The following is a 26159-nucleotide window of genomic DNA, read 5'->3' as shown; positions in this document are numbered from 1 at the left end:
TGTCAAAAAATAAATAAAAAAATCTTTAAAAAAAAGGCACCCACAAAAATCCTACAGTGAATTTTCACACTTAATGGGGATATACTGAATGCTTATCCTCTAAAATCTGGAACAAAATAAGGATGTTCACTCTCACCATCGCTATTCAATATTGTAACGGAGGTCTTAGTCCAACAAGACAAAAAAAAGAATTTTTAAAAAGCATAAATATTGGCAAGGAAGAAGTAAAACTCTCTTCATGTACATGTGATGTGATTATATATAGAGAAAATATACTAGATCTAATAAGTGAATTTATGAGACTATAGGAGGTCAATATAAAAGATTCGATTACATTTTTATATGACGTTAAGAAACAATTGGTAATTAAATTTTAAAAAGCAATTCCATTTGAATAAATTTAGTAAAAAATGTGAAAGATCCCTACACTGTAAACTATAAAATATGTGAAGAAAAATTAAATTCCTGTATAAATAGAGAGATAAACCATCTTCCTGGATTTGAAAGACCCAGCACTGCCAAATTGCTTAATAGATTCCATGCAATCACAAATACAATCAGGCTTTTTGTTTAAAAAAAACAAACAAACCTGATAAGCAGGTCCAAAATTTTATATGGAAATGCAAAGTGCCCAGACAAGTTAAAACAGCCAAGACAATTTTGAATAAGAGCAGACTTGATGACTCATACAACCTGATTTTTTGGTAACAGTTTTGAGATACTTAAAATATCTCAGTTTATCGAGTAACCAGAACTCTCATGCATTGCTCAAATGAGTATAAAATGGTACTACCTCTCTGAAAAATGGCAGTTTCTATAAAGTTAGACATACACACACACCCAGTTACCCAGCAAGTCCTCTCTAGGTATTTACCCTAAGAAAAATGACAGACTTGTACAAGAATATTCACTGTGTCTTTTTCACTGCAGCCAAAAGACCAGACACAACCCAAATGTTCAGCCCTGGGAGAATGGATTAAAAAATTGTGGTTAATTCAATGTTACTACTCAGCACTAAAAATTAACAAAGTATCAACAACATTGAGGAACAGTAAGACATTATGTTGAATGAAATGAAGTGGACAAAAAATACATACTGTGTGTTCCCATTTACATGAATTTTAAGAATTGACCAAAGTAAGCTATGGGGCTAGAACTCACAAAGGTAGTTGTCCCTGCTGTGGCGGTGAGGTGAAGGCCAACTGCAAAGATGGAAATGTTTTATATTTGGTTTGAGTGTTCGTTACACAAGGGTATATGCTTGTCATTGAACTATACCCTAAAATCTGTACATTTTACCATATGCTAATTCAATCTCAAAAAGCATTCAAAAATATTTTAAGTAAGAGGTTGGATATGAGTGATTCACATTTTCTTCTGGGTGGCTTAGATAGATTGATCTTTGTGTTACCTGAAGCTCAGTCTGCAGGATTTGCTGTTTGAGAACCCTGGAATCCCAGGCTTGAGTGCAGAGGTGCGCCCAACCAAGCCCCTCCCAGCCAGGCCAGCGTAGCCAGGCAGCCCCACAAGCCAGCAGCACACCAGACTGGCAGGGCCTCCCTGATTACCTTCCTTATATCAACCCTGACACCAGCTTAGCCATCGGTGCAGTAAATTTCAGACATATGCCAATTCTAAATTACTCAGAAATTAATACCCTATGAAGCAGGATTGCATAGGGAGGAAAGAACACAGGATAAGCGTCCAAAGTTTGGAGTTATATTCCCAATGCATCTATTCCCAGGCCCTGTGATCTTAGGCAAATCCCCAATTTTCTGATCGTTAGAAGATGGGATGACACACAACTGCCCAGGCAACTTCCCCAGGCTTTGAGGAAGAATAGCTGAGAGGCATAGATGGAAGCCTGCTATAAAATGCAAAGCTCCATGTGAATTTATAGTACTATTGCCGCTATTTTATTCAATAGCCTGACTCCTACCTCCCTCCCTACACATGTATACACCGTGACCTATTTTTGAAAACTTTAAATTAAAACCTTTGTCAGGGATGCCTGGGTGGCTCAGTCGTTAAGCGTCTGCCTTCGGCTCAGGTCATGATCTCAGTGTCCTGGGATCGAGCCCCGCATCGGGCTCCCTGCTCAGCGGGAAGCCTGCTTCTCCCTCTCCCACTCCCCCTGCTTATGTTCCCTCTCTCGCTGTGTCTCTCTCTGTCAAATAAATAAATAAAATCTTTAAAACCTTTGTCAGAGGTAGAGAAATTTTAACAGCCAAGTCTGTTTCTTTCAGAAACTGTGGAGAAATCCTGGTTCAAGGCTTCTCAAATTCTCTGTGGGTCCCATCTACCTGGATATAGATTCGGACATCACTTTTAACCTGAGCATCAGATTTTTTTTAAATTTTATTTATTTATTTATTTGAGAGAAAGAGAGCACATGAAAGGGGGGAGGGTCAGAGGGAGAAACAGACTCCCTGCTGAGGAGGGAGCCCGCTGTGCGGGACTTGATCCCGGGACTCCAGGATCATGACCTGAGCCGAAGGCAGTCGCTTAACCAACTGAGCCACCCAGGCACCCCATGAGCATCAGATTTTAACTACAGACCCTTTCCTGCTCCCAGTTCGAAGACAAAGCCCCTGCCTGCTTCTCTCCTCGCTCCTTATTAATGCCAAGCAGGACCTCACATTCCTCTTTAGAAAGCAAACCCTGAGAGCCAACTCACCTGCTGGCGAAGGTCAAGGCCAAAGCTGTGGCCAGGTGAGGCATCAGCCGAAGGGTCTGTGTTTGGTGCTCAATGATCTTGACTTCTTCCTTGGCTTTAGGCCCAAACTGCCTCCGGCTAGAGAGAATTAAGCAGACACAATTTTTACCAAAATTCAATAGGCAACTTTGTTTCCTGAGTTAAACATGTCAAGCAGCCATTTGCCTTTCAAATGCTTCAGGATACAGAATGCCTGAGTCTCCTAAAATGTGGTTAAGATAATTAGATATCAAAAGTTTCTTAGGACAGTCCAACAAAAAGCTTTTCAGCTCTTCTGGAAATTAATCTTCCCACCATGGAATATTTTTAAAGCAGCCTATCTATTTAATTAACACACAGAGTAATTTTTACTCCTTAACATTTACATGGCATTTTATGTTCCAAGTGCCCCATGATCATTAATTATTCAGCTTTTAAGTTTGTGACATAATTAATAGGACAGGAGCAATATCCTAGGACATATTTCAAAAGGACATTCTCAACAAGGAGGCAACGCTAACCCCGGTGCTCCTGTCAGATTCACAGGCAGGTCATTACTTTCAGCCCACCTAAATCCCCCCTGCAGTTCCGCACAGAAAGGTGTTCACATCCTGCCTTAAATCCTGTGCTTTAGGAACAGCGGCTGCATTTCGCTCTGAGGCAATGGTACCGGGGCGAATGGAGGCCTTCCTCAGAGCGGTTCATGAAGTGGCTGGGATTATCCCCACAGGCAACACCCATGGACTAATCTCCCGGAGTCCCTTGGCAGCAGACTGCAAAGGGCTGGGCCTGTCGAAAGTCACCCCCTCCCCAACCCTGTGAGGCTCCACAGTGCTGGGCTTGGCAGCCTCCTATCTTTGAACGTCTCTGACCTTCATACTGATTTTTGAAAGAAGGTCTCACACACACATGCCTGTAAACACACACACACACAGGTGCATGCACATACGGGTACACACGGTACTGTTATCCAACAGGCAGAGCAGGCTCGTGCTCCAGGCACCAGTGAAGTGAGGACATCTATCTATCCCTCACAAGGAGAGATGGGAAACAGCAATGCTTAAGAATGTTTATATTTGATAGACTTTCTTAAACATAACTTGATGCCTTAATATTGTCTTTATTTGTTCTTAAAAGAAGGACACCGTGATCTTCTTAGTGCATACAATGTCTAGAATTCATAGTCCCTGTTGTGTGGGTGGGAGGGGGTGAAGACACGCATGACCAGAGGCACACCCACGGGCGGCTGCTTTCGAGCTTTGTGAGCGCAGGCTTGTCGTCTATGCGCACAGACTTCCCCAGGCACAGTCTAACCACCCCGCAGTTGGTTGTTCCAAGTGCCCCGTGATCATTAATTATTCAGCTTTTAAGTCTGTGACATAATTAATAGGACGGGAGCAATATCCCAGGACATATTTCAAAAGGACATTCTCAACAAGGAGGCAACGCTAACCCTGGTGCTCCTGTCGGATTCACAGGCAGGTCATTGCTTTCAGCCCACCTAAATCCCCCCTGCAGTTCCGCACAGAAAGGTGTCCACATCCTGCCTGAGGATCGCTCCCCAGCTTGGCCCTCGGTCCGTCCCAGCGTTCTCCAACGCCAGTGGGGCACGGCGCCCAATGAGGCCCGACAGCCTGTAGGGAAACCTCTCAGCTTCTGCTGCAGCACTGCGAAACCAGTGAGAAAACACAGATCCAACAATGGCATCATCCCGACGTCAGGTCATTTAAAATTCCATTTGTCAGCACTCTCTTAACTTCTATTTGTGAATGTTATGATTATCCTGTAGCTTTCTCTATGCTCGCTGTGGCTAAAATTTTGTGTACTGAAGGGGTTCACTGCCACACGAGACTCACTCCTCTGGAAGACATATACACACCTGCTCTGTGTCAGCACCCGTTTAGCCTCTGGGTGCCCACCAGGGTCAAGGAGGCCAAGGCCCAGCTATTGAGCTCACAACCCTGGACAGAGAGAGAACTAGACCAGGTGACATGGCAGGAAAGCCCTGCATGTACCGCCCCCACTCACCCCACTCTGTCAATCACCAGTATTTCCTAATGTGCTCCTAGAAGGAACTTCACCCACACAGCACCAGGTATGGCCTCACCATACCTGATCACAACACCTTTTAGTTTTGGTTTTGCTATAAAGTAATTACAATAGCAATACTGCTTTAGACAGCATCCCATCAAATTTTCTGTTTTTATGTGTGAAGTGTTTTGCCTTGGCCCCATACACAGCATGAATGAATGAATGAATGAATTTTCCCAATGAGGAAATGTAGATGAAGCACAACAGAGTGGCTCACTTAAGACCTCAGGGAAAGTCTTCGGACGCCAGATCTGACCCCTGACCTGGTGTGCCTCAGTTTCCCAATCAGGCACACCTTCTAACTGTCCCATTTCCTTTTTGACCCTCACGGTTCAATTAGGATGACAGGTGCAGAGCAGAAAGAGGCCACCAGGAGTCCATGTGGCAGGGCTCAGGCCTTTTCTTGTGCTGTTAGGGAGGAAGGAGTTTTGCTAGTGAGTTGCTGCAGACTTATCAGGCAATTTCACAAAACTCGGGAGATTACACAAGACTCTGAATTTCCAGCTTTTCTTGAAAACTAGGAAGATCAGGGTGCCTGGGTGGCTCAGTTGGTTAAGCGACTGCCTTCGGCTCAGGTCATGATCCTGGAGTCCCGGGATCGAGTCCCACATTGTGCTCCCTGCTCGGCGGGGAGTCTGCTTCTCCCTCTGACCCTCTTCCCTCTCGTGCTCTCTATCTCTCATTCTCTCTCTCTCGAATAAATAAATAAAATCTTAAAAAAAAAAAGAAAACTAGGAAGATCTGACAATTCTGGACCCCATTCCCACGATCTGATCCGCTGGAGCTCAGAAGCTGCTGACTCTTCCGTTTGGGGCACGGCTGTTCCCCAGGGTCCCCAGAGCCCTTTCTGCTTGCTGACATTACCTGCAGGCCTGGGAGGCACTCAGTCTTCAACCCCTGCCACAGGGGATTTCTTTTTTTCATCCACAATAAATTTACATCAGCATCCTAACCTGTTAATTAAGTTCTGGGATTATGATATACGGCCAGGTACAGGCATTCTCTATGAGTCTATGAATTCATCAACAGAACTAGAGAGCAAAAACAGAACAGCTCTGGCCAGCTCATACAGCATGAAATCCAAATGCTTCAGCTTGGCATTCAAGAGCCTACTTTGGCCTTACTTGAGTGCCCCAACTGTTTTTCCTGCTAAGCCCCTTCAGACATTTCCCGTCCCGGGCCTCTGTCCAGGCAAGGCACTCAGCCAACCTCACTTGGCTGCCACACATCATATGTTTGGTGGCTTAGCCAAATGTCCTCTCCTCCCATTGACACTTTCTCCCATTCGTGCCATGCCCCTTCAAAAACCAAACCAAACCAATCAAAGCAGGAAGCAACTTCTCAGAATGCCCTGAGCATTCCACCTGTTATTCCTCCCCCATGGGAGTACTTCTACCTTTCATGCTGGTGTCATGTGCAACCTGTATTGACCATGTTTTGATGCGTTGCTTCTGGGGCCTTCTTTACTGACCCTTGAGGGACTGGCCCTCCCAAGGCTAGCCAATGCCTACAGAGAGCAAAGGACTACTCTGCCCATCCATCTTTCACATGCAAACTCACCAATCCAGAGCCCACATCCCCAACCACCTTTTACCTTTTACTCTGGGCCATTATCCCCCAGGACTAGGTACCAGACAACAAGGGACAGCCCTTATGCTTCAGAACCTTCTGAAATTATTCAAACTAGCCAATCCTAAACCTGCTTAGCCTGCTTGCCCTTCCTTTCCTATCCTTTCTCACAGAAACCACAATAAAGGCTCTTGTCCATGTTTCCCCCTTGCTCCTGGCTCTTAACCATCCCTGGTGCTTCCCCCTATGGCCTTGCATGGCATGGCACAGCCCCTCCTCTTGGGAACTGTAACAAGCTATCTTTTCAATGGTGGTCATCCCCTGATCTGTTGGCCTCACCATACCTGAACAATATTAAAACCTACTAGGCCAGCCTATTCTGTCTTGATGTGCCCCAGCTTGGCCGGGTGTGTGTACTCAGGAAAGAGAAGGCAAGATGACAGATGGAATGTCCCGCTATCTCCCAGCAGTTCCAACCCAACTTCTCCACCCACCCACCCTTCCATGTCTCCTTTGAATGTTTACTTAGAGATGTCCCAATAAAAGGCCAATGGTCAGACACTGGAGTGCTGAGTGGGAGCAAGCAGGCAGTTAGGACAGGGATGGAAGAAGCAAAAAAGATGAGGGATCCACCTCGCCCTTATGCCCACCAGCCCACCCCACTGCTGGTTTGTTTTGTTTTGTTGTTTTTTGTTTTTGTTTTTGTTTTTGTGCCAGGAACTAGAAGAAATGAGTGCACAGAAGGCACACAGCACCAGCCACCTTACCTCCCTCTCTCTGGCCCAAGACAGTGACAGTCCCCAAAGCTTTGAGCTGAGGTTTCCCTCTGGCTCCTCACCCATCAGATGTGTTCTTTGGCTTCCCTAGGGCAAAAGTGATACTAAAGTCTAGTGACCCTTCTCTTGCCCAGAGATGCAGCCAGAGGTCATCCCTGTGACTGCCACTATCAGCCTCCAAACAGGCAGCCTGGCTCCAACAGAGACAGCAGAGAGAGGGGGCCTCAAGTCCCTGTGCTCTGAGAGGGCATGGCCAGTGCAGGTACCCTGCCCTGCCGCTGTGTGGTCACCCTCCTGTTTACGCTCTCAGACGCAGCAATGGCACTGAGGGTTGTGATGGTCCAGGCCCGACTTCCGGTTGCCAGCGTCCTGGCAGACTGCCCTGAACACAGCTCACAGGGCTATAATCCCTGCAGCTGGCCAGCAATTACTGCCTGCCAGACCTTTTTACTGCTCCAGTTTATGATCTGTATGGGCACAATATTCTTCCTGTCCTTTTCCACCGCTAGGTTACTATTTTTCTTTAAAAGCACACGTAAAGGCTGTATTTTTCTCTGTAATCATAATTTTTATTTCAGTGCCGAAAAAGCCTCAAAGTCACTGAGCTCAAATTTTTCATGCTCTTTAAAAAACAAAAAGTGATGCATGTGCACACAGCAACATCCATGTGAAAATAAAGCCGCAGCTCAGGGAATGCTGTGAATGATGCCATTTAAAATTATAGATTTGAAAAGCTATTTCTGGATTCCAGCAACTCATAAGGAATAGAGGAAACATCTATTTTGGGTTGTTTTATTTCATTCCCACTCAATTTTGAACACGGCTGCTTAAAGCAACATTCATGGAAAGTGACACGGCTATTAATCACCAATGCAGCTACTGCGCACGCAGCCTCTGGGGGAGGCCATGCTGCCTGCCTTCCCATCTCCCTCTGGTCTCTTCTCCCAAAGGAGGCCAGTGACCTACTAAAAAGATAATTGCTTCACATGTTTCCTGCTCTGCAGCATCATTGCCTCAGTCCACTCTGAATGACATCCAGTCAAATTGGAAGAAGGAGGGGAGATCTGTGGCTGGGCCTCGCCCTTGACCCTGAGACTTCTTGGTAGAAGCTGGTTCACAGGCATCCCTGCTGCCAGAAGGAGGAAGGACAAAACCTTCCTCCTTCACTGTCAAAGTGCTGACCTCTGCAGACAAAAGCTGAGCAAATTCCTGGGCCCAGGCCACACTCCCTGTGGCCACCTTTCCTCATTAATCTCGGCCCCAGACAGGCTTCAAGGGAGCCTGTGAATGCCCCACAGATGGACCACTGCACCCCATTCCCACTGGTCCCCAACAGAGACCCTCCAACCACTCAGAGAGCCCACAGCCCATCGATCCCTGTTTTTCCCCTTCTCTGAGATGCTCCTGGACATAGAAACCCACAGGGAAACTATGTTACAAAGCAGGATTTTTTTTAAATTTTATTGTTTTGTTAATCACCATACATTACATCATTAGTTCTTGATGTAGTGTTCCATGATTCATTGTTTGTGCATAACACGCAGTGCTCCACGCAGAATGTGCCCTCTTTGATACCCATCACCAGGCTAACCCATCCCCCCACCCTCCTCCCCTCTAGAACCCTCAGTTTGTTTTTCAGAGTCCATTGTCTCTAATGGTTCGTCTCCCCCTCCGACTTACTCCCCTTCATTCTTCCCCTCCTGCTATCTTCTTCTTTTTTTTTTCTTAACATATATTGCATTATTTGCTTCAGAAGTACAGATCTGTGATTCAACAGTCTTGTTCAATTCACAGCGCTCGCCATAGCACATACCCTCCCCGATGTCTATCACCCAGCCACCCCATCCCTCCCACCCCCCACCACTCCACCAACCCTCAGTTTGTTTCCTGAGATTAAGAATTCCTCATATCAGTGAGGTCATATGATACATGTCTTTCTCTGATTGACTTATTTCACTCAGCATAACACCCTCCAGTTCCATCCACGTCGTTGCAAATGGCAAGATCTCATTCCTTTTGATGGCCGCATAATATTCCATTGTGTATATATACCACCTCTTCTTTATCCATTCATCTGTCGATGGACATCTTGGCTCTTTCCACAGTTTGGCTATTGTGGACATTGCAAAGCAGGATATTTTAATGCCACAGGTTAGACCCAGCAGATTTGGTTCAGCTGTCCAGCCAACATGTAAAAACCTGGTTTCTTATTATCAAGTAATGTCAACAAACACCCTGACACCAAGCCTCCCCACACCCAATCCCAACCAACCCCACCCTGGGGTCAAGCTTGGGATTATGAAAGGGGCCTGGCTGCACATAACTCTTGTTATTTTTTTTTTTTAAACTGAGCATTTAGTTTGTCCTTGGGTTCTGACAAAGCAATCCTGCATTAAAACATCAGGCTCCTTTTTTTTTCTTTCTCGAAGGTTAACCAAATCAAAACTCCAGGAATATAAAGTCCTTCCCCAACAGAAAACCTGTGGGTCTAAAGTCATGGCCTGTGCCAAGCAGGGACTAACATTCGGCTACCCAGACTGCAAATACTGTCCACCTTGTAAATTAGCACTGGAAGAGTAGTGCCAAATGGAGCAGGCTGCAGAACCATAAGGGATTAGGATCAGGCCATTCCTCCCACCAGTGGATGGATGACCCCAGTGGAGACACCAGAAACCTTTCAGATAAGAGACAACACAAGGCAGAGTAAACCTGCAGTGTGGTCCCCATTATTTCCATTGAGTGGGCCACTTCTGGCCAACATTATAATCTTGGATTATAACCATTATACCCTGACCATGAAGGTCCAATAGACAGCCAGGCCTGGGTCACTCTGAATCTGAAGATTGGCCCATTCCAGGTTCTTCCATGAGGGTTCAATGACACAGACAAGAGTGGCTCTGACCGAACACACAGAAGTTCAAACTCCTTCATAATAAACACCAATGAACCTGGCTGCCTCTCACTGAACTTGTTCTTAACCTCTTCTGGTGCCTCATGCTTGCCATCCTGGGACCAAGTCAACATCACATCACCCCAGGCATCACAGGAGGGGAGGCAGGAGATAGTGGTTAAAACCCAGGCTTTGGATCAGACAAACTTGGTTTGCATACAGACTCTGACACCAGCTATGTTAACCTGAGCAAGTTACACAAACTCGTTGAGCCCATAAAATGAGGCTGACAATGATGGTAAGGACTAAGTGAGATATTGCCCACATGTGTTTAGTACCATGCCTGACACATAGGAGGTCTTCAAGGCTTAGCAGGTGTCATCATCACAGTCACTACCATTATCCCAAGAAGGTAATTACCTTCTCCTCTGCTCATCCTTGTTCTAGAAAAGTCATTTTAATATTTCCCCCAAAAAGCATTCTGTTTCCTTTAACCCAAACAAAGCAACAATGTATTCTGCATCCTTAAAACTGTTGTTAAAAAAAAAAAAAAAGTTATGGGGTGAAAAGTCTCTTCCACCCAACCTTAAAGATAATGAAATTGCTGACAGTAGAGAAAATAAGCTGCTTACTGATGTGTTAGAAAAATTGTGTGTGTATGTATATTTGTGTGTGTGTGTGCTTTGGAAAGCATATGAAGCTTTCTAAAAGCACCTGCCACTTTTATGTACCCAAGAACACCAGCCAATTTTCTTCTTCCTGAATTCCAGGGAAGGAAAACAAGGTGGACAAAATAAAACCAGAGAAGCTGGGGTGGGCAGAGCCTTCCAGCACATCAGGTTGCCATAGAAGCAGCAGGTTCTTTCCAGAGTCAATCAGCCTACCCTACAGAGGAATGTGAATGTTATTCAGATGGTTCCCACACAAGGGAAATTAGTTTACTTTTCAGAATAACAGCCTCAGTAATATCTATGAGTGACATGGTGGTTAATGTTAGTCATCAGAACTGTGATTCCTTGAGATTGTTCTTTAAAAAAAAAATCATATCCTAATGAATGCAAAACAAAATTACAATGGTGGGAGATGTGGAGCCATAAATTATAGCTGAGACTGCCTGGGGTGGGCTAATAATTTCACTGTTGAATTATTTTCATATTTTAAAAAATTATATATAGAGAAAGTTTTCCAACATCAGCACCACTGCAGAGATACTGCAGAAGCCTCCAGAACTTCAGCTATTAGATTGAGGAAGCAAAAGGGCCAACCACTTTGGGAGCCAGCCTCCTCTCCACTATATGGCAGGTGCAGGGTTATGTACACCCTGCCTGCCCCAACAGCCATCCAGAGCCTGCTGTCATCCTGCAGAGAGCAAACCAGGCCACCACGTATGTGCAGTGAAAGCTAAGGATTCTTGTATCTATATTCTGAGGAATATTGTTCTATAGTTTCCTTTTATTATATTGTCTTAGTTTGGTTTTAGGATTGGGATATGACTGATTTCATAAAATGAATTGGAAAGCGTTTCTTCCTCTTCCATTTTCTAGAAGAGTTGTATAGAATTATTATTCATTCTTCTTTAGATGTTTGGTAGGATTCAATAAAATCATCTGGCTCGGAGATTTTTTTAGGAGCTTTAAAATTACTAATTCAGTTTCCTAAATAATTATAGGGTTATTCAATTTGTCTTAAATATTGGGTAAAATGTGGCATTTCATGTTTTTTTGAAGCATTGATCCCTTTTATCGAAGTTTCCACATTTATGTTTACAAAGCTGTTCCTAGTATTCCCTTATTACCCTTTTGATGTTTTCAATGTCTATAGTAATATCCCATTTCATTCCTAATATTAGTAATTTGTGCTTTCTATCTTATTTTTTTGACAGTCTTGCTAGAGGTTTGTTAATTTTATTGATCTTTTCAAAGAACCAGCTCTTTGCTTCATTGATATTCTCTATTTTTCCATCTTCAATTTCATTGATTTCTGCTCTTAACTTTATTATTTCATTCCTTCTTCCTTTCAGTTTATTTTGTTCTTTCTAGGTTAAAAGGAGTGCTTACATATTAATTTGAGGTGGAGCTGAGATATTCTTTGAGACTTTTCTAATGTATGCATTTAGTGCTATAGCTTTCCCTCCCAGAACTGCTTTAGCTGTGTCACACAAATTTTGATATATTGCATTTTCATTTCTATCTGGTTCAGTGTATTTTTAAAAATTGTGCTTGAGAGTTCCTCTTTTTACTACAGTTATTTAGAAGTGTGCTGTTTCGTTTGCAAGTTTTAGACGTCTTTCCTGTTATCTTTCTGTTACAGATTTCTATTTTGAATACACTGTGGTCAGAAAACACACTCTGTATGACTTCAATGTTGAAAAATTTGTTGCAGTTTCTTTTATGGTACATCTTATATGATCTATCTTGGTAATGTTAGGCACTTGAAATGAATATGTACTCTGCTTTTGTTTGGTGAAGTGTTTTATAATGTTGATGTTTATATGTTTATAAATGTCCTATTGGTTGATAGCATTGTTGAGTTTTTCTATATCTTTGCTGATGTTCTGTCTAGTTGTCACATGAATTGTTGAAAGAAGGATGTTGAAATCTCCCACTATAATTGTGGATTGGTCTACTTCTCCTTCCAGTTCTATCAGTTTTTACTTCTTGTATTTTTCAGCCTGTTGTGTTTTACATGCACATTTAGGATTGCTATATCTTTTTGATGAATTGACTCTTTTTATCATTATTAAATGTCCTTCCTTGTCTTTGACAATATTAAATGTCCTTTTATCTTTGATAACTTTCTTTGATCTGAAGTCTACTTTATATGAAATTAATAAAGCCACTCCTGCTTTTCTTTGGTTAATCTTTGCATAATGTATCTTTTTTCATTCTTTCACATTCAATGTGCATATATGATTGTATTTGAAGTGAGTTTCTTACAGATGACATAGAGTTTATTCATATTTTAAAATCTACTTTGCCAAGTTCTGTTTTTTAGACTTACTTAAACCATTTACATTTAATGTAATTATTAATGTATTAAGGCTTAAGTCTGACTTTTTGTTGTTTTGTTCCCTCTGTTTTTCATTTCTGTTTTATTTTTCTTTCTTTTCTTTAGATTACTTAAACATTTTTTATTTTTTTTAAGATTTTATTTATTTATTCATGAGAGACAGACAGAGAGAGAGTGAGAGAGAGAGGCTGAGGGAGAAGCAGTCTCCCAAGGAGCAGGGAGCCTGATGCAGTACTCAATCCCAGGACCCTGGGATCATGACCTGAGCCGAAGGCAGACACTTAACCATCTGAGCCACCCAGGCGCCCTACTTAAACATTTTTTAAAAATCATTCTTGAGTTATCTATCTGTACAGTTGTTGTTTTTGTTTCCTGATCGGGTAATTTCCATTGCTTTATCTTCCAGTTCACCAATTCTTTGCCCTTCCCTTCTGCTGTTAAGACCAACAGCTGGGTTTTTTACTTAGGTTATTATATTTTTCTGTTCTAAAATTTCCACTTGGTTCTTCTTTATATCTTTTATTTCTTTGCTTAGACTCTCTATTTCTTTGTCAAGACTTTCTTTTTTTCCATATTTCAAGTGTGCTTGTAATTGCTGTTTGAAGCATTTTTATGATGGCTTCTTTAAAACATTTTTCAGGTTATTCTAACACCTTTGTCTTCTCAGTGTTGTCATCTATTTATTACCTTTTGTCATTCAGTTTGAGATCTTCATGATTCTTGGTATGACAAGCAATTTTTTAATGGAAGGTACATTACACTTTCATGTTATATTGCAAGACTCTGGGTCTTATTTAAACCTTCCGAATTTCTCTGACACTACTGTGGCAGGAAAGACTCATTATTTACAAGTGGAGGTAGAAGTCTAGATTCCCCAGATGGCCTCCACTGACACCCAAGTGATGGGGTGAGCTCTTCTTGTTGTATAGGGGTGGGAGTTCTAGCTTCCCATGTAGTCTCCACTGACATGGCTATGGGTGGGGTGCCATTATTGGTAAGTAGTAGTGAAAGTTCTAACTTTCTACTCAGGCTCCTCTAACATCACTACAGCAAGAGGTGGAAAGAGGGTAAAGGTAGATGTCCAGGCTCTCCACATGGTCTCTATTGACAACACAGGGATGGCACCTGTTTCCTTCCTTTGAAATTCCCAGCTCCCTGCTGGCCTTCTCTGATACACCATGGTGGCAGAGTTGGTGCAACTCTAGGCCCCCCACTTAGCCCTTTTGGCATGTGTGGGGTGGGACCACAGTTCTTTCAGCGATGTTTGACAAGTAGAACAGTATTGTCTAAAAGTTTTAGCTTGTTAAATGTCCTTTTTTGGTCCTTTGGCTAAAGAACACAGACTTAGCTGGGCCTTTTATTTTTCTTTTGTTTGTTTGTTCTCATTGGTGTTACTGGGTTTTCAGCTTTCTCAGCATGCAGTCTGGGATATATGAGGCAAAAAAGAACAAGGGAACTCCCCACTGTGTCATTTCTCAGGTCTCAAGATCCTAGTTGGTCTGCTTTCTTGTCTCCACCTTTCCAGGTCTTTGTATGTTTGTTTTATATATAATGTCCAGGCTTTTCAGTTGTCCTTAGTGGGAAGATTAGAGAAAAGTACATCTACTCTATCTACCAAGAAATGTAAAGTCCTATTGTAAGTTTCTAAACATGACATATTTAGATTTGAAATTCAGTTAAAAGTATAGTAATTGACTGGTAACACTAGATTTATTTAGCTTCCATATACATAAAAAAGACAGAAACAGAGAGTGAAAGAAGATCATCATAGATGTTAATATATAAATGTCATGTTTCCTCCAATAAAAAATCTCTCAAAGATGTACTGCTAATTTGATAATAATCTATCTATAAATAAGGAAATACTACATGGTTAATGTGTGTTAAAGTGTAGATATATTAATGTCATAAAAAAAAATACAATGGACACTGACAGCAGAGGAATGTGGCTCCTGCTCGGGGACAGTCTACGCACTGAAAGAAGAGGAGGCTAGCAAGCCCTGGCAGGAATTAGGAGAAGACGTGTGGGAGTGATCGCAGGAGTGCTGAAATGGGTGTGCAAAATATAAGGCTGGACAAGGAGAGCATTTGTTGGCGTAGGAGGCCCCTCCTGTGACTCAGCATCAACACCTGCAGCCACCCTACTATGTCACTGGGATAGCTCCTTGCAGCTTGCGTATGATGATGGCCTACAATAAACCAGACGGGGACGCCGAAGCTGCTTGGCATAATATTAAGGAGGACATGAGAAGATTCACGGAGGTTCAAAGTTGTACAGAGGTCGGCAGCAAGGCTGATCCATTGGGGCACCTAGAAGTGAAAGCAGGAGAGAAGAACACAGAAAGACAAGGGGTATTTAACTCACGTATCTACTACCTGCTTAACCTGCCTGGCCTGCCATCCCCCTTGCTTCTTCCCTCACTCCTCTTTCCTGCCGAAGCTTCCTCTTGTGGCTAGTCCCCAGTCCGCTGCATGGCATCTGCCCTTCACCAGTCTTCAGAAGTTTTCTCAGATTCCTGGAAGTTGCTGGATGCTGCTTCCATTTCCAGTATGAAAAATGGCCTCATCTATGCTTGTGACACATGCAACACTGTCCACCAAGGTTTGGCCCTCCTGACAATGTCCAGAGATGGGAGACCCAGTGACTTAAGGAGTTTTAATGAGTTTTAGGTTAAAGAACATGGCCAGAATCCTTTCCATGCTAGCATTTTAAAATCTCTGTACTTGTGAAAGCGTCAAGTCCATTACATGGACAATGCTTGGCAACGTCAGAATAACAGTGCAGTTCTAATCTTTTAAAGGTAAAAACTCCAGCCTCTGGAAAACTGCTGTAATGTGATGAAAACAAAACAACATAACACACTGGGTTCAAGTTCATACTCTGAGTGACCTTGTACAAGGCACTTCCCTTTCAGTTTCCTTGTCTAGCATTAGAACTAACAGAACTTACTCCACACTACTTTTGTGGCTATTTAGTGAGATTATGTAAAAATTATATAACTTACTCTTGGTAAATTGTTGCATATATATAAGGATGAGTACATGGGAGTTTTGGCATACAAAAAATAACATACTATGCCTTGAGTAAAATAATGAAGAATAGAATCATATCTTAAAAGTGATCTATTTTAAATGACCATCCATATTTAATATAGCATGCCTCCACATGGGCACGTAAACTCAAAACACATGCATACAGCTCCGTGTCACCTAGATGACTTTAAAGGGAAACAATGTCAACTCCTTTTTTACTTTAAGAAAGCAAAAAATGAACAAGTCTCCAAAAGAAGAGTGAAATACGTGGTTGGTTTCTGAATAGGGAGAAGCAAACTCATCACAACTTACATGACTTGTCCTCGCAGCCAGCCAACTTCTAAGAGCCACTGTCCCGTATACCCCGCCCTGGGGGCTCCAAGCAGTGAGACGAACACAAAGGGCAGAGAGCACCAACTGTCACCACAGACCTCACTTTTTTCCTTCATGGTCTCCAGAGAGCACCTCATAAAACATTTCCTACTACAGAATGTCAAGCCCTGGGCTCCAGGGAAAAGAGGAGACACTGCATTTCTTGGAAGTCCGTGTCCCGTGTAAGATAGTTTCCACTTCTTCACCCAAGCAAATTGTTACGGCTGAAAATGTTTCAAGCACAGGCTTTTACCTAATCTGTGTATTGGGGGTGGAGAGCAATGGTGCCAACTAAAAGAACCTATTATTGGGTATACATCAATATTCCTGATAGAAAATAAATTTCAGCTTTTACTATACTAAAAGAAAAAAAATAAAAAATAAAATGAACAGGTATGTGTGCTGCAATCAAGGGATATCTCCAACACATATTAATATATTTGATTAGTAATATATGGAGAGTTCTATATCCTGATTTCCTGTTTACTTAATATTTCACTGTATGCCACTTTTCATCTTATTAAATATCCTTGAAGTCACAATCTTTTTTTAAATTTTTTAAAAAGATTTTATTTATTTATTTAACACAGAGAGAGCGAGAGAGCAAGCACAAGCAGGGGGAATGGCAGGCAGGGAAGAAGCAGGCTCCCTGCTGAGCAAGGAGCCCGATGTGGGACTTGATCCCAGGACCCTGGGATCATGACCTGAGCCGAAGGCAGCCGCTTAACCAACTGAGTCACCCAGGCACCCCTTGAAGTCACTATCTTAATGATTATTTCCTTAGGTCAACCTTTTAAAAAAAATAGTACTGGATTGAAAAATGTGAACCTTTTTTAAAGTTCCTGTAACATATCACCAACTCATTTTCCAGAAGGCTTGTACGAATTATTATTCCTTCTCCCAGTGTATAAACTTGCCCATCTTATACATTTCTTCCAGATCTGGGTATTGTCCTTTCAAAGTCTTTGCTAATTTAACAAAGTAAAAAAAAATTATCTCATTTTAATTGCCTTTCTTCTTTTTTTTAAATTTTTTATTGTTATGTTAATCACCATACATTACATCATTAGTTCTTGATGTAACTTGCCTTTCTTTGATTACTAATGATTTAATTAGTTTGTTTACATATTTATTGGCTGTAGTTAGGTCTTCTTCAAATAGTTATAGATGATGTACCCATTTATATACTTTGATATTAGTATTTTTCTTATTTATTTATAGAGGCTTTTTATATATTAAAGAAATTAAACCACTGTCCATCGTATTTATTTAGCTATTTTTCTACTGTGTCATGTTTTTAACTCTGCTTCTGAAACATGTACATCTCTAAATTTTTATATAATCAACTTAGCACTTTTGCTTTGTTTTTTGTTGTTGTTGTTTTTGTATTTGGAAGGTTTTTTTAAACTACACAAATGAATGAGTCACCTTTTCCCTTCATCTATGCTATTTTGTGGTTTATTTCAACATTAGAAATAATCAGAGGTGAGAGATGTAGGTCTACCCCAGTGGGATACAGGAATAAATCTACCAACATAGTTAACTGTAGCAAGTGCCACTAGGTTGACCCAAGAAGGATCTATGAAGGTGAACTAACTCTTGTTCATATATGCTTAAAATAGCCATTTCCTGGTCCCAGACAATTCCCTTGATCTTCCTTCTTCCAACTGACTTGGCAGACAAGTCCTTGCTTTAACCTCTCTCCCACTTCATTCTCTAATCTGCCAGGAAATTAATGTGAGGCCTGAGCCTCTCTAAACACAATGTTTTCTAGGCATCCTTTTTCATCTTTGATTCTAAAATTGAAATAATAAGTAAAAACAAACTTTGCTTTTCTGTTGGCAACAAAATATGTGCCTTCAAGGAATAGTTATTTAAGAGCAAAAAATCTCTTTGAGTGGGTCTATATTGTAATAACCACCACCATCACCCCCAGCAAAACCTAAATAGTTCATCCTCCATCTAACAATTTCTATCTGCCCAGTTCCTGGGCCTCATTTATGTCCAGAATCTAGATGTTAGGTGTAGGATGAACACATGGGTCATCAAGGCCTAGAACATAGCAATGAAAAGTCCTCTCAGCTGGTGTTTTCCAAAGAACCTACCATTGGTTTGCTGCCTTTAGCCACAGATAGATCTGTGTGACACCAATTACATCTGCAGGTTCCCAAGACTTCATTTCAGGACACTCTTTCTTTACCACCCAGGTTTCTCTACCACACTTTGCCCAGAAATGTCTGTCTAATCTGTTACTTGGCTCCAATCCTCTCCTGGACATTCCCAAAGGGCAGTGCCGTCATCCAGGTCATGACAAGCTTATCTCATTTCTTTGTACTGATATATCCTTGCACATAATTGAAATTAAAAAGAAGATAACCTGACAGTTGTTTTCTTTACAAAAAACATTTCCAAAATTAACAATTTATTATGGCTGTGACAAAAATAATTCATCTGCTTTGCAGGGAAACTGCCTGGAAATAAGCTTTCACAAGGTCATTTGAGTTTTTATGTATGATCTTAAGATACTGGAAATTATCCAAATCATGGGATGCCAAAGAATGCAATACAAGGTGATGGCTGGGGTGAATGTGTTTCAAAGAGGTTCAGGGAGGCTAGTGGAGGCTGGACAACAGAGATCCTGCCAGAAGTCAAGAGGTCAGGGTTCTTGTACCACTTCTTTCAGGACTGAACCTGAGATAACAGCAGACTTCTAAACTTTGCTCAAAAAGGAAACCCAGTTTTCATCCCTAGCTGGACTCCACTACTTTTGCTGACCTGCATATAATGGTACTGATATACAAACGCTTTTCGTTTAGTTCATAAAAATCATTTTTTTATTCATTTTAAAGATTTTATTTATTTATTTATTTGACAGAGAGATAGAGCCAGAGAGCACAAGTGGGGGGAATGGCAGAGGGAGAGGGAGAAACAGACTCCCTGCTGAGTAGGGAGCCCCTTGTGGGGCTCCATCCCAGGACCCTGGGATCATGACCTGAGCCGAAGGCAGACACTTAACCATCTGAGCCACCCAGGCATCCCTGTAAAAATCATTTCCAAAACAACATTTAAAGTCTCTGGAAATTATCCGAAGGGTATTAAGCATATGGAGAAACATCTATTCAAGAATATCTAAACTTAAATCTCTTGTGAGCCACAACCCACTCACATCCACCTCATCCCCCACCCCCTAATAGCTCAATGTGATGGAAGCTGTACTCTGGGCAGGAGCAGCCAAGAAGATGGGAAACTCTCTCCCCCTAGCTTGCAGTACAGTTATGACTTCATGCAGACCAGTGGCATCTCTTATTCCCTTCACCCCTCTACCTCCAGCTTCATATTACAGAAGCTCTACTCCAGACAGGTACAGCCAAGAAGACTGGGGTTCCCTTCACCCACTCAGCCCCCATTCACAGGGCAGAAGCTCTACTCCAGACACAGCTGGTCAAGAATACTGGATCCTAAACACCCTTGTCCCAGCTACTTCTAGAGTGGAGGTCTCATGCCAAGAAGGATAAACTGAGAAAATGAGGGGCTACCACCTTTGTCCAGAGTCCAGAGTCCTGCTTGCAGGGGTGTCACTTTGGGGAAAGCAAGTCATTGTCCCACCCTGAGCTCTGATGCAGTGGTACAGAGCTTCTGACCAGAAAGAGAAGCAGGTCATAAGAACAGAGAACTCTGCAGCTCTGCCTGAGGAGTCTAACTTTATTTGGAACAAAGCATGGAGAAGATCATGCCTATGAGTGTTATTTAAAATAATGGAGATCTTGGAGGTGAGAAATTAAGAGTTGCTATTAGTTCTATAATTCTTTTAGCAACAAACTAAAAGATGATAAGCTCGGCAAGACGGTAGATCAGCCAGAAAGTTAACAGAAAGAATCAGGGAAAAGGATAGCTAAGAAGGATCCTCTGTGGTTAGTGCAGCCTCAAAGACTGGTAACACTCTGTCTCAGTTTATCCTTCTGTGATATAAAATATGTCCCAGGGCATTCTTGAAAGCGATATAGCAATCAGCTAGTGGTTAACTGGGGCTAATAATTGGTATAATATCTATAAAGACAGATCATCCAAAATCTTATGGGGGAGATGATGAAAGGAAACAGTTAAACAGAGCTCAGCTAAAGCCCCAGTCATCCAAGGCATTCAGGGAGACGGTCACATGCTCAAGGCTGCACCCTCTCGGAAGTGACATCAGAGACCACACACTGCAGGAGAATAGATTTCACTAAAATAGTCCAGCCAAGTCACTAAACAAATGAATAAACAAACAACAACAAACCCTAGGAGGGGGGATCAATATTCAGAGTTGCTACAATATTTATGTAATATATCAGTTTTCAAAAAAAATTACAAAACATGCAAAGAAACAAGTAAGTGTGATTCATACACAGGAAAGAAGCAGGCAATAAAAATTGCCTTTGAGGCAACCAGATATTGAATTTAGTAAACAAAGAATTCAAAGCAGTTGTTATAAGTATGTTAAAAAAAAAAACTAAGGGAAATAATGTTTAAAAAGTCAAAGAGAAGTATGATGAGAATGTTTAATCAAACAGAGAATATCAGTAAAAAAGAAACAAATGGAAATTCTGTAGTTGAAAAATAAATAATTGAAATGAAAGTGTTCACCAGAGAAGCTCAACAGTGGAAGAAAGAATCAGTAAGTTTGAATATAAATCAGTAGAGATTATGCAATCAGAAAAACAGAGAAAAGAATGAAGAAAAGTAAACAGAGCACGGAATAATGAGAGAAGCCATTAAGTATACCAGCATACACATAATAGGAGTACCAAAAGGAAAGGAAGGAGGAAGGAGCAGAAAAAATATTTGAAGAAATAATGGCAAAAAACTTAACCAAATCTGATAAAAAAGATAATCTGTACATCCAAGAAGCTCAATGAATTTAGGTAGGATAGATCAAAGAGATCCACACCCAGACACATAGTAAACATTTTGAAACCAAAGATGAAGAAAAATCTTAACAAAGCAGGAGAAAAAATGCCTCATCACATACAAGGGACTACCACTGAGATTAACAGCTGACCTTTCATCAGAAACAGGGGAGGCCCAGAGGCAGTTTATAGTGCTAGGAAAAAAAAAAATCAAAATAGACTCTTATATCCCGCAAAACTATCTTTCAGAAATTAAAGTGAAATACAGACATTCCCAAATAAGCAAAAGCTTAGAATCAATTGTTAGCAGACTCACCTTACAAAAAATACTAAAGGAAGTTCTCCAGTGTGAAAGCAAGTTCCACCAGAAAGTAATTTAAATCCACATACCAAAAAACAAGGAGGTCCAGTAAAGGTAATTATGTAGGCAACTATATATTCAATTGAATATTTCTTCTCCTTTCATCATTGAACTGATTTTGAAAATCATTTGAATATAAACAAACAAACAAAAAACAGAAATCAGACCTGTAAATACAGAGGACAAACCAATAGTTGCCAGAAGGAAGGTGAGTTAAGGGGAGATAGGCAAAATGGGTTAAGGGGAGTAGGAAATAGAGGTTTCCAGTTATGGAATGAATAAGTCATAGGAATAAAGGCTATAGCATAGGGAATATAGTCGATAATATCGTAATAGCGTTGTGTGGTGACAGATCGTAGATACACTTGTGGTGAGCATAGCAAAATGTTATAATAGAGATGTTGAATCACAGTGTTGTACACCTGAAACTAATGTCACATTATATATCAATTATACTCAAATAAAAAATAAATTTTAAAAATCGAAATATGAATAAAAAAATAAAGCCTGAACCCTGAACAAAAACTAAGTACAAAAAAAAAATTTTTAATAGAACATTAAGAATATAATTGTAATATGAGGCCTATAACATATAGAAATGTAATATGTTTGACAATAACTGCACAAAAATGTAGGTGGGAACAAAGTTGTATCGGAGTAAAGAAATGACACCAACAAGGACTTAAAATCCACATTAATGGTAATTAAGAAGGTTAATATAACAAACTCTACAAATGTATACTTGCTCTCATTCCTTCCCTTACTTCAATAAAAGAAATAAAATAATATAAAATAACTGTAACAATGTATTGTTGAGTTTGTAACATCTATAGATGTAACATATATAAGAATAGAACAAAAAGGGAAGAAAGAAATAGAGCTATATAGAATAAAGTTTCTATATCTCACTGGAAGTAAGTTAGTATAAGTCAAAAGTAGATTCCAGGAAGTTAACATGTACATCATAAGCTCTAGAACAACCACTAAGAAAATAACACAAAAAATATACTATTAAAAATAATTGAAGGCTTCAAAGTGTTACACTAAAATATGTCCACTTAATGCAAAAGAAGGCAGTAAGAGAGGAACAGAATAAAACATAGAAAACAAAAAGCAAATGGCAAATGTAAATCCAACTTCATCAATAACATTAAATTTAAATGGATTAGGCATCCAATAGAAAGGCAGAAATTATCATACTAGATTTTAAAAAAACAAGAGTTAACAAATATACTCTCTATAAGAGACACTTTAGATTCAAAGACAAAGTTGTTTTTTTGCTTTTTGGGTTTTTTTGTTTGTTGGTTTTGTTTTTTGTTTTTTGCAAATGACATATCAGATAAAGGGCTAGTATCCAAGATCTATAAAGAACTTATCCAACTCAACAACCAAAAAAAAAATAAGCCAGTCAAGAAATGGGAAGAAGACATGAACAGACATTTCTCCAAAGAAGACATACAAATGTCCAACAGAAACAGGAAAAAATGCTCAACATTACTCAGCATCAGGGAGATACAAATCAAAACCACAATGATATTACTCAGCCATCAGAAAGGATGAATACCCACCATTTGCATCAACATGGATGGAACTGGAGGGGATTATGCTAAGTGAGTCAAGCAGAGAAAGATAATTATCATATAGTTTCACTCATATGTGGAACATAAGGAATAGTGCAGAGGACAACAGGGGAAGGGAGGGAAAACTGAACAGGAAGAGATCAGAGAGGGAGACAAACCATGAGAGACTCTGGACTCCAGGAAACAAACTGAGGGTTACAGAGGGGAGTGGGGTTGGAGGATGCGGTAACCAGGTGATGGGTATTAAGGAGGGCACGTGTTGTGATGAGCACTGGGTGTTATATGCAACTGATGAATCGTTGAACACTACATCAAAAACTAATGATGTACTATATGCTGGCTAACTGAACATAATAAAAAAATAAATTAATAAAAAAAAAACACAGTGAGATACCACCTCACACCAGTCAGAAGGGCTAAAATTAACAAGTCAGTAAACAACAAATGTTGGCAAGGATGTGGAGATAGGGGAACCCTCTTACGCTCTTGGTGGGAATGCAAGCTGGTACAGCCACTCTGAAAAACAGTATGGAGGTTCCTCAAGAAGTTAAAAACAGAGCTACCCTTTGACCCAGCAATTGCACTACTAGGTATTTACCCCAAAGATACAAATGTAATGATACAAAGGGGCACCTGCACCCCAATGTTTATAGCAGCAATGTCCACAATAGCCAAACTATGGAAAGAGCCCAGATGTCCACTGACAGATGAATGGATAAAGAAGATGTGGTATATATATATACAGTGGAATATTACTCAGCCATCAGAAAGAATGAATACTTAAACATTTACATTGACATGGATGGAACTGGAGAGTATTATGCTGAGTGAAATAAGTCGATCAGAGAAAGACAATTATCATATGGTTTCACTCATATGTGGAATATAAGAAACAGTGCAGAGGATCATAGGGGAAGGGATGGGAAACTGAATGGGAAGAAATCAGAGGGAAACAAACCATGAGAGACTCTTTAACTCTAGGAAACAAACAGAGGGTTGCTGGAGGGGAGGTGGGTGGGGGATGAGGTAATTGGCTGATAGGCATTAAAGAGGGCACGTGATGTGATGAGCCCTGGGTGTTATATGCAACTGATGAATTACTGAACTCTACATCTGAAACTAATGATATACTAATATGTCAGCTAATTGAATTTAAATAAAAAAAAACAAAGACAAACAAGTTTGAAGTAAAAAAAACAGAAAAAGATATACCATGCAAGCAGCAACCATAAGAGCTGAAGTGCATATACTAATATCAGAAAATAGACTTAAAAACAAAAATGTTACTAGGGACAAAGAGGAACATTTTATAATTGTCCTTTAGGTATCCAGATTGGAAAGGAAGATGTCAAACGACCTCTGTTTGCAGATGTTATTATTTTCTATCTAGAAAATCCTAAGGAATCTAATAAACTCAGCAATGTTGCAGGATACAAGATTAATATACAAAAATTAATTCTATTTCTATACACTAACAATGAATAATCCAAAATGAAATTTAAAAAACAACTGCACTTATAGTAGCATCAAAGAGAATAAAATACTTAGGAAAAAATTTAACAAAAGAAGTGTAAGACTCATACAGTGAAAACTATAAAATATTATGGAAAGAAATTAAAGAACCAAATAAATGAAAAGACATTCCATGTTCATGGGTTGGAATATTTAATATCATTAAGGTAGCAATACTCCTCAAACTGATCTACATATTCAGTGAAATGCCCATCAGAATCCAAGCTACCTTCCCGCCCACCCCCCCAGAAATTGACATTATGCTTCTAAAATTCACATGGAAATAGAAGGGACCCATAGGAGCCAAAACAATGCTGAAAAAGAAGAATAATGTTGTGGGACTCACATTTCCCATATGAAAACTACTGCATAGTTACAGTAATCGAGACAGTAGGGTACTGGCAAAGGATAGACATATAGATCAATTGAATAGAATTGAGAGTCAATAAAAACTTGTTTAAAGTTAAAAAAAGAATTGAGAGCCAAAAAATAAATCCTTACATTTGTGTCCATTGAGTTTTTGACAAGCATGCCAAGACAAATCAGCAGTAAAAGAATGGTCTTTCAACAAATAGTATTGGGACAACTGGATACCCACATGCAAAAGAATGGAGTTGGAGTCCTACTGGACACCATACACAAAAATCAATTCAAAATGAATCATAGACTTAAACCTAAAAGCTAGAATGATAACACTCTTAGAAGAAAGCACAGAAGTGACTCTTTATGATCTTGGTTAAGACAACAGTCTCTTAGATATGATACTAAAAGCAAAAGCAACAAAAGAAAATACAGATAAGCTGGACTTCATCAAAAAACTTTGTGCTTCAAAGGATAGCATCAAGAAAGTGAAAAGACAACCTACAGAATGGGAGAAAATATTTTCAAATCATATATCTGATACAGGAATTTATCCGGCATCCATAAAGAACTCTTGAAACTCACTAGTAAAAATATCAGTAATGCTATTTTTAAAATCAGTAAAGGATCTGTATAGACATTTCTCCAAATAAGATACACACATGGCCAATAATCACTTAGAAAACAGATTAATATCATTAGTCATTAGAGAAACAAATCAAAAACCCTGATCAGATATCACTTCGTACCCACTAATGGCTATAATGAAAAAGACAGATGATAACAAGTGTTAGCGAGGATGTGGAGAAGTGGGAACTCTCATACGCTGCTGATAAGAATGTACAATTGTGTAGTCACTTTGGGAAATAGTCTGATAGTCCCTCAAAATGTTAAACCTATAGTTACCATATGATCCAGTTATTCCACTCCTGGGTAGAGAAATGAAAACATAAATCCACACAAAAATTTGTGTGTGACTGTTGATAGAAGCATTATTCACAATAGCCAAGAAGCAGAAGCAGCTC

At 40.4% G+C, this 26159-nt stretch overlaps 1 protein-coding gene across 3 annotated transcripts in view; it reads right to left on the bottom strand.

Moving 5' to 3' along the window:
- The window catches only part of ACOXL (acyl-CoA oxidase like), a 354745-nt gene that overhangs the window by 177363 nt on the left and 151223 nt on the right, over nt 1-26159 (bottom strand). For all 3 annotated transcript variants that reach the window (XM_028117110.2, XM_028117111.2, XM_028117112.1), the window contains one exon: nt 2678-2794. In XM_028117110.2, coding sequence (XP_027972911.1) covers nt 2678-2794 — 117 coding nt within the window. The remainder of the gene's footprint in view (nt 1-2677; nt 2795-26159) is intronic.

The sequence above is a fragment of the Eumetopias jubatus genome, unplaced genomic scaffold (genome assembly GCF_037043125.1).
Source record: "Eumetopias jubatus isolate StellerSeaLion01/CBP00866 unplaced genomic scaffold, mEumJub1_p1.0 scaffold_9, whole genome shotgun sequence".
Classification (NCBI taxonomy): Eukaryota; Metazoa; Chordata; class Mammalia; order Carnivora; family Otariidae; genus Eumetopias; species Eumetopias jubatus.
Note: the sequence above shows the minus strand (reverse complement) of the source record. Positions and strands in the feature narration are given on the sequence as shown.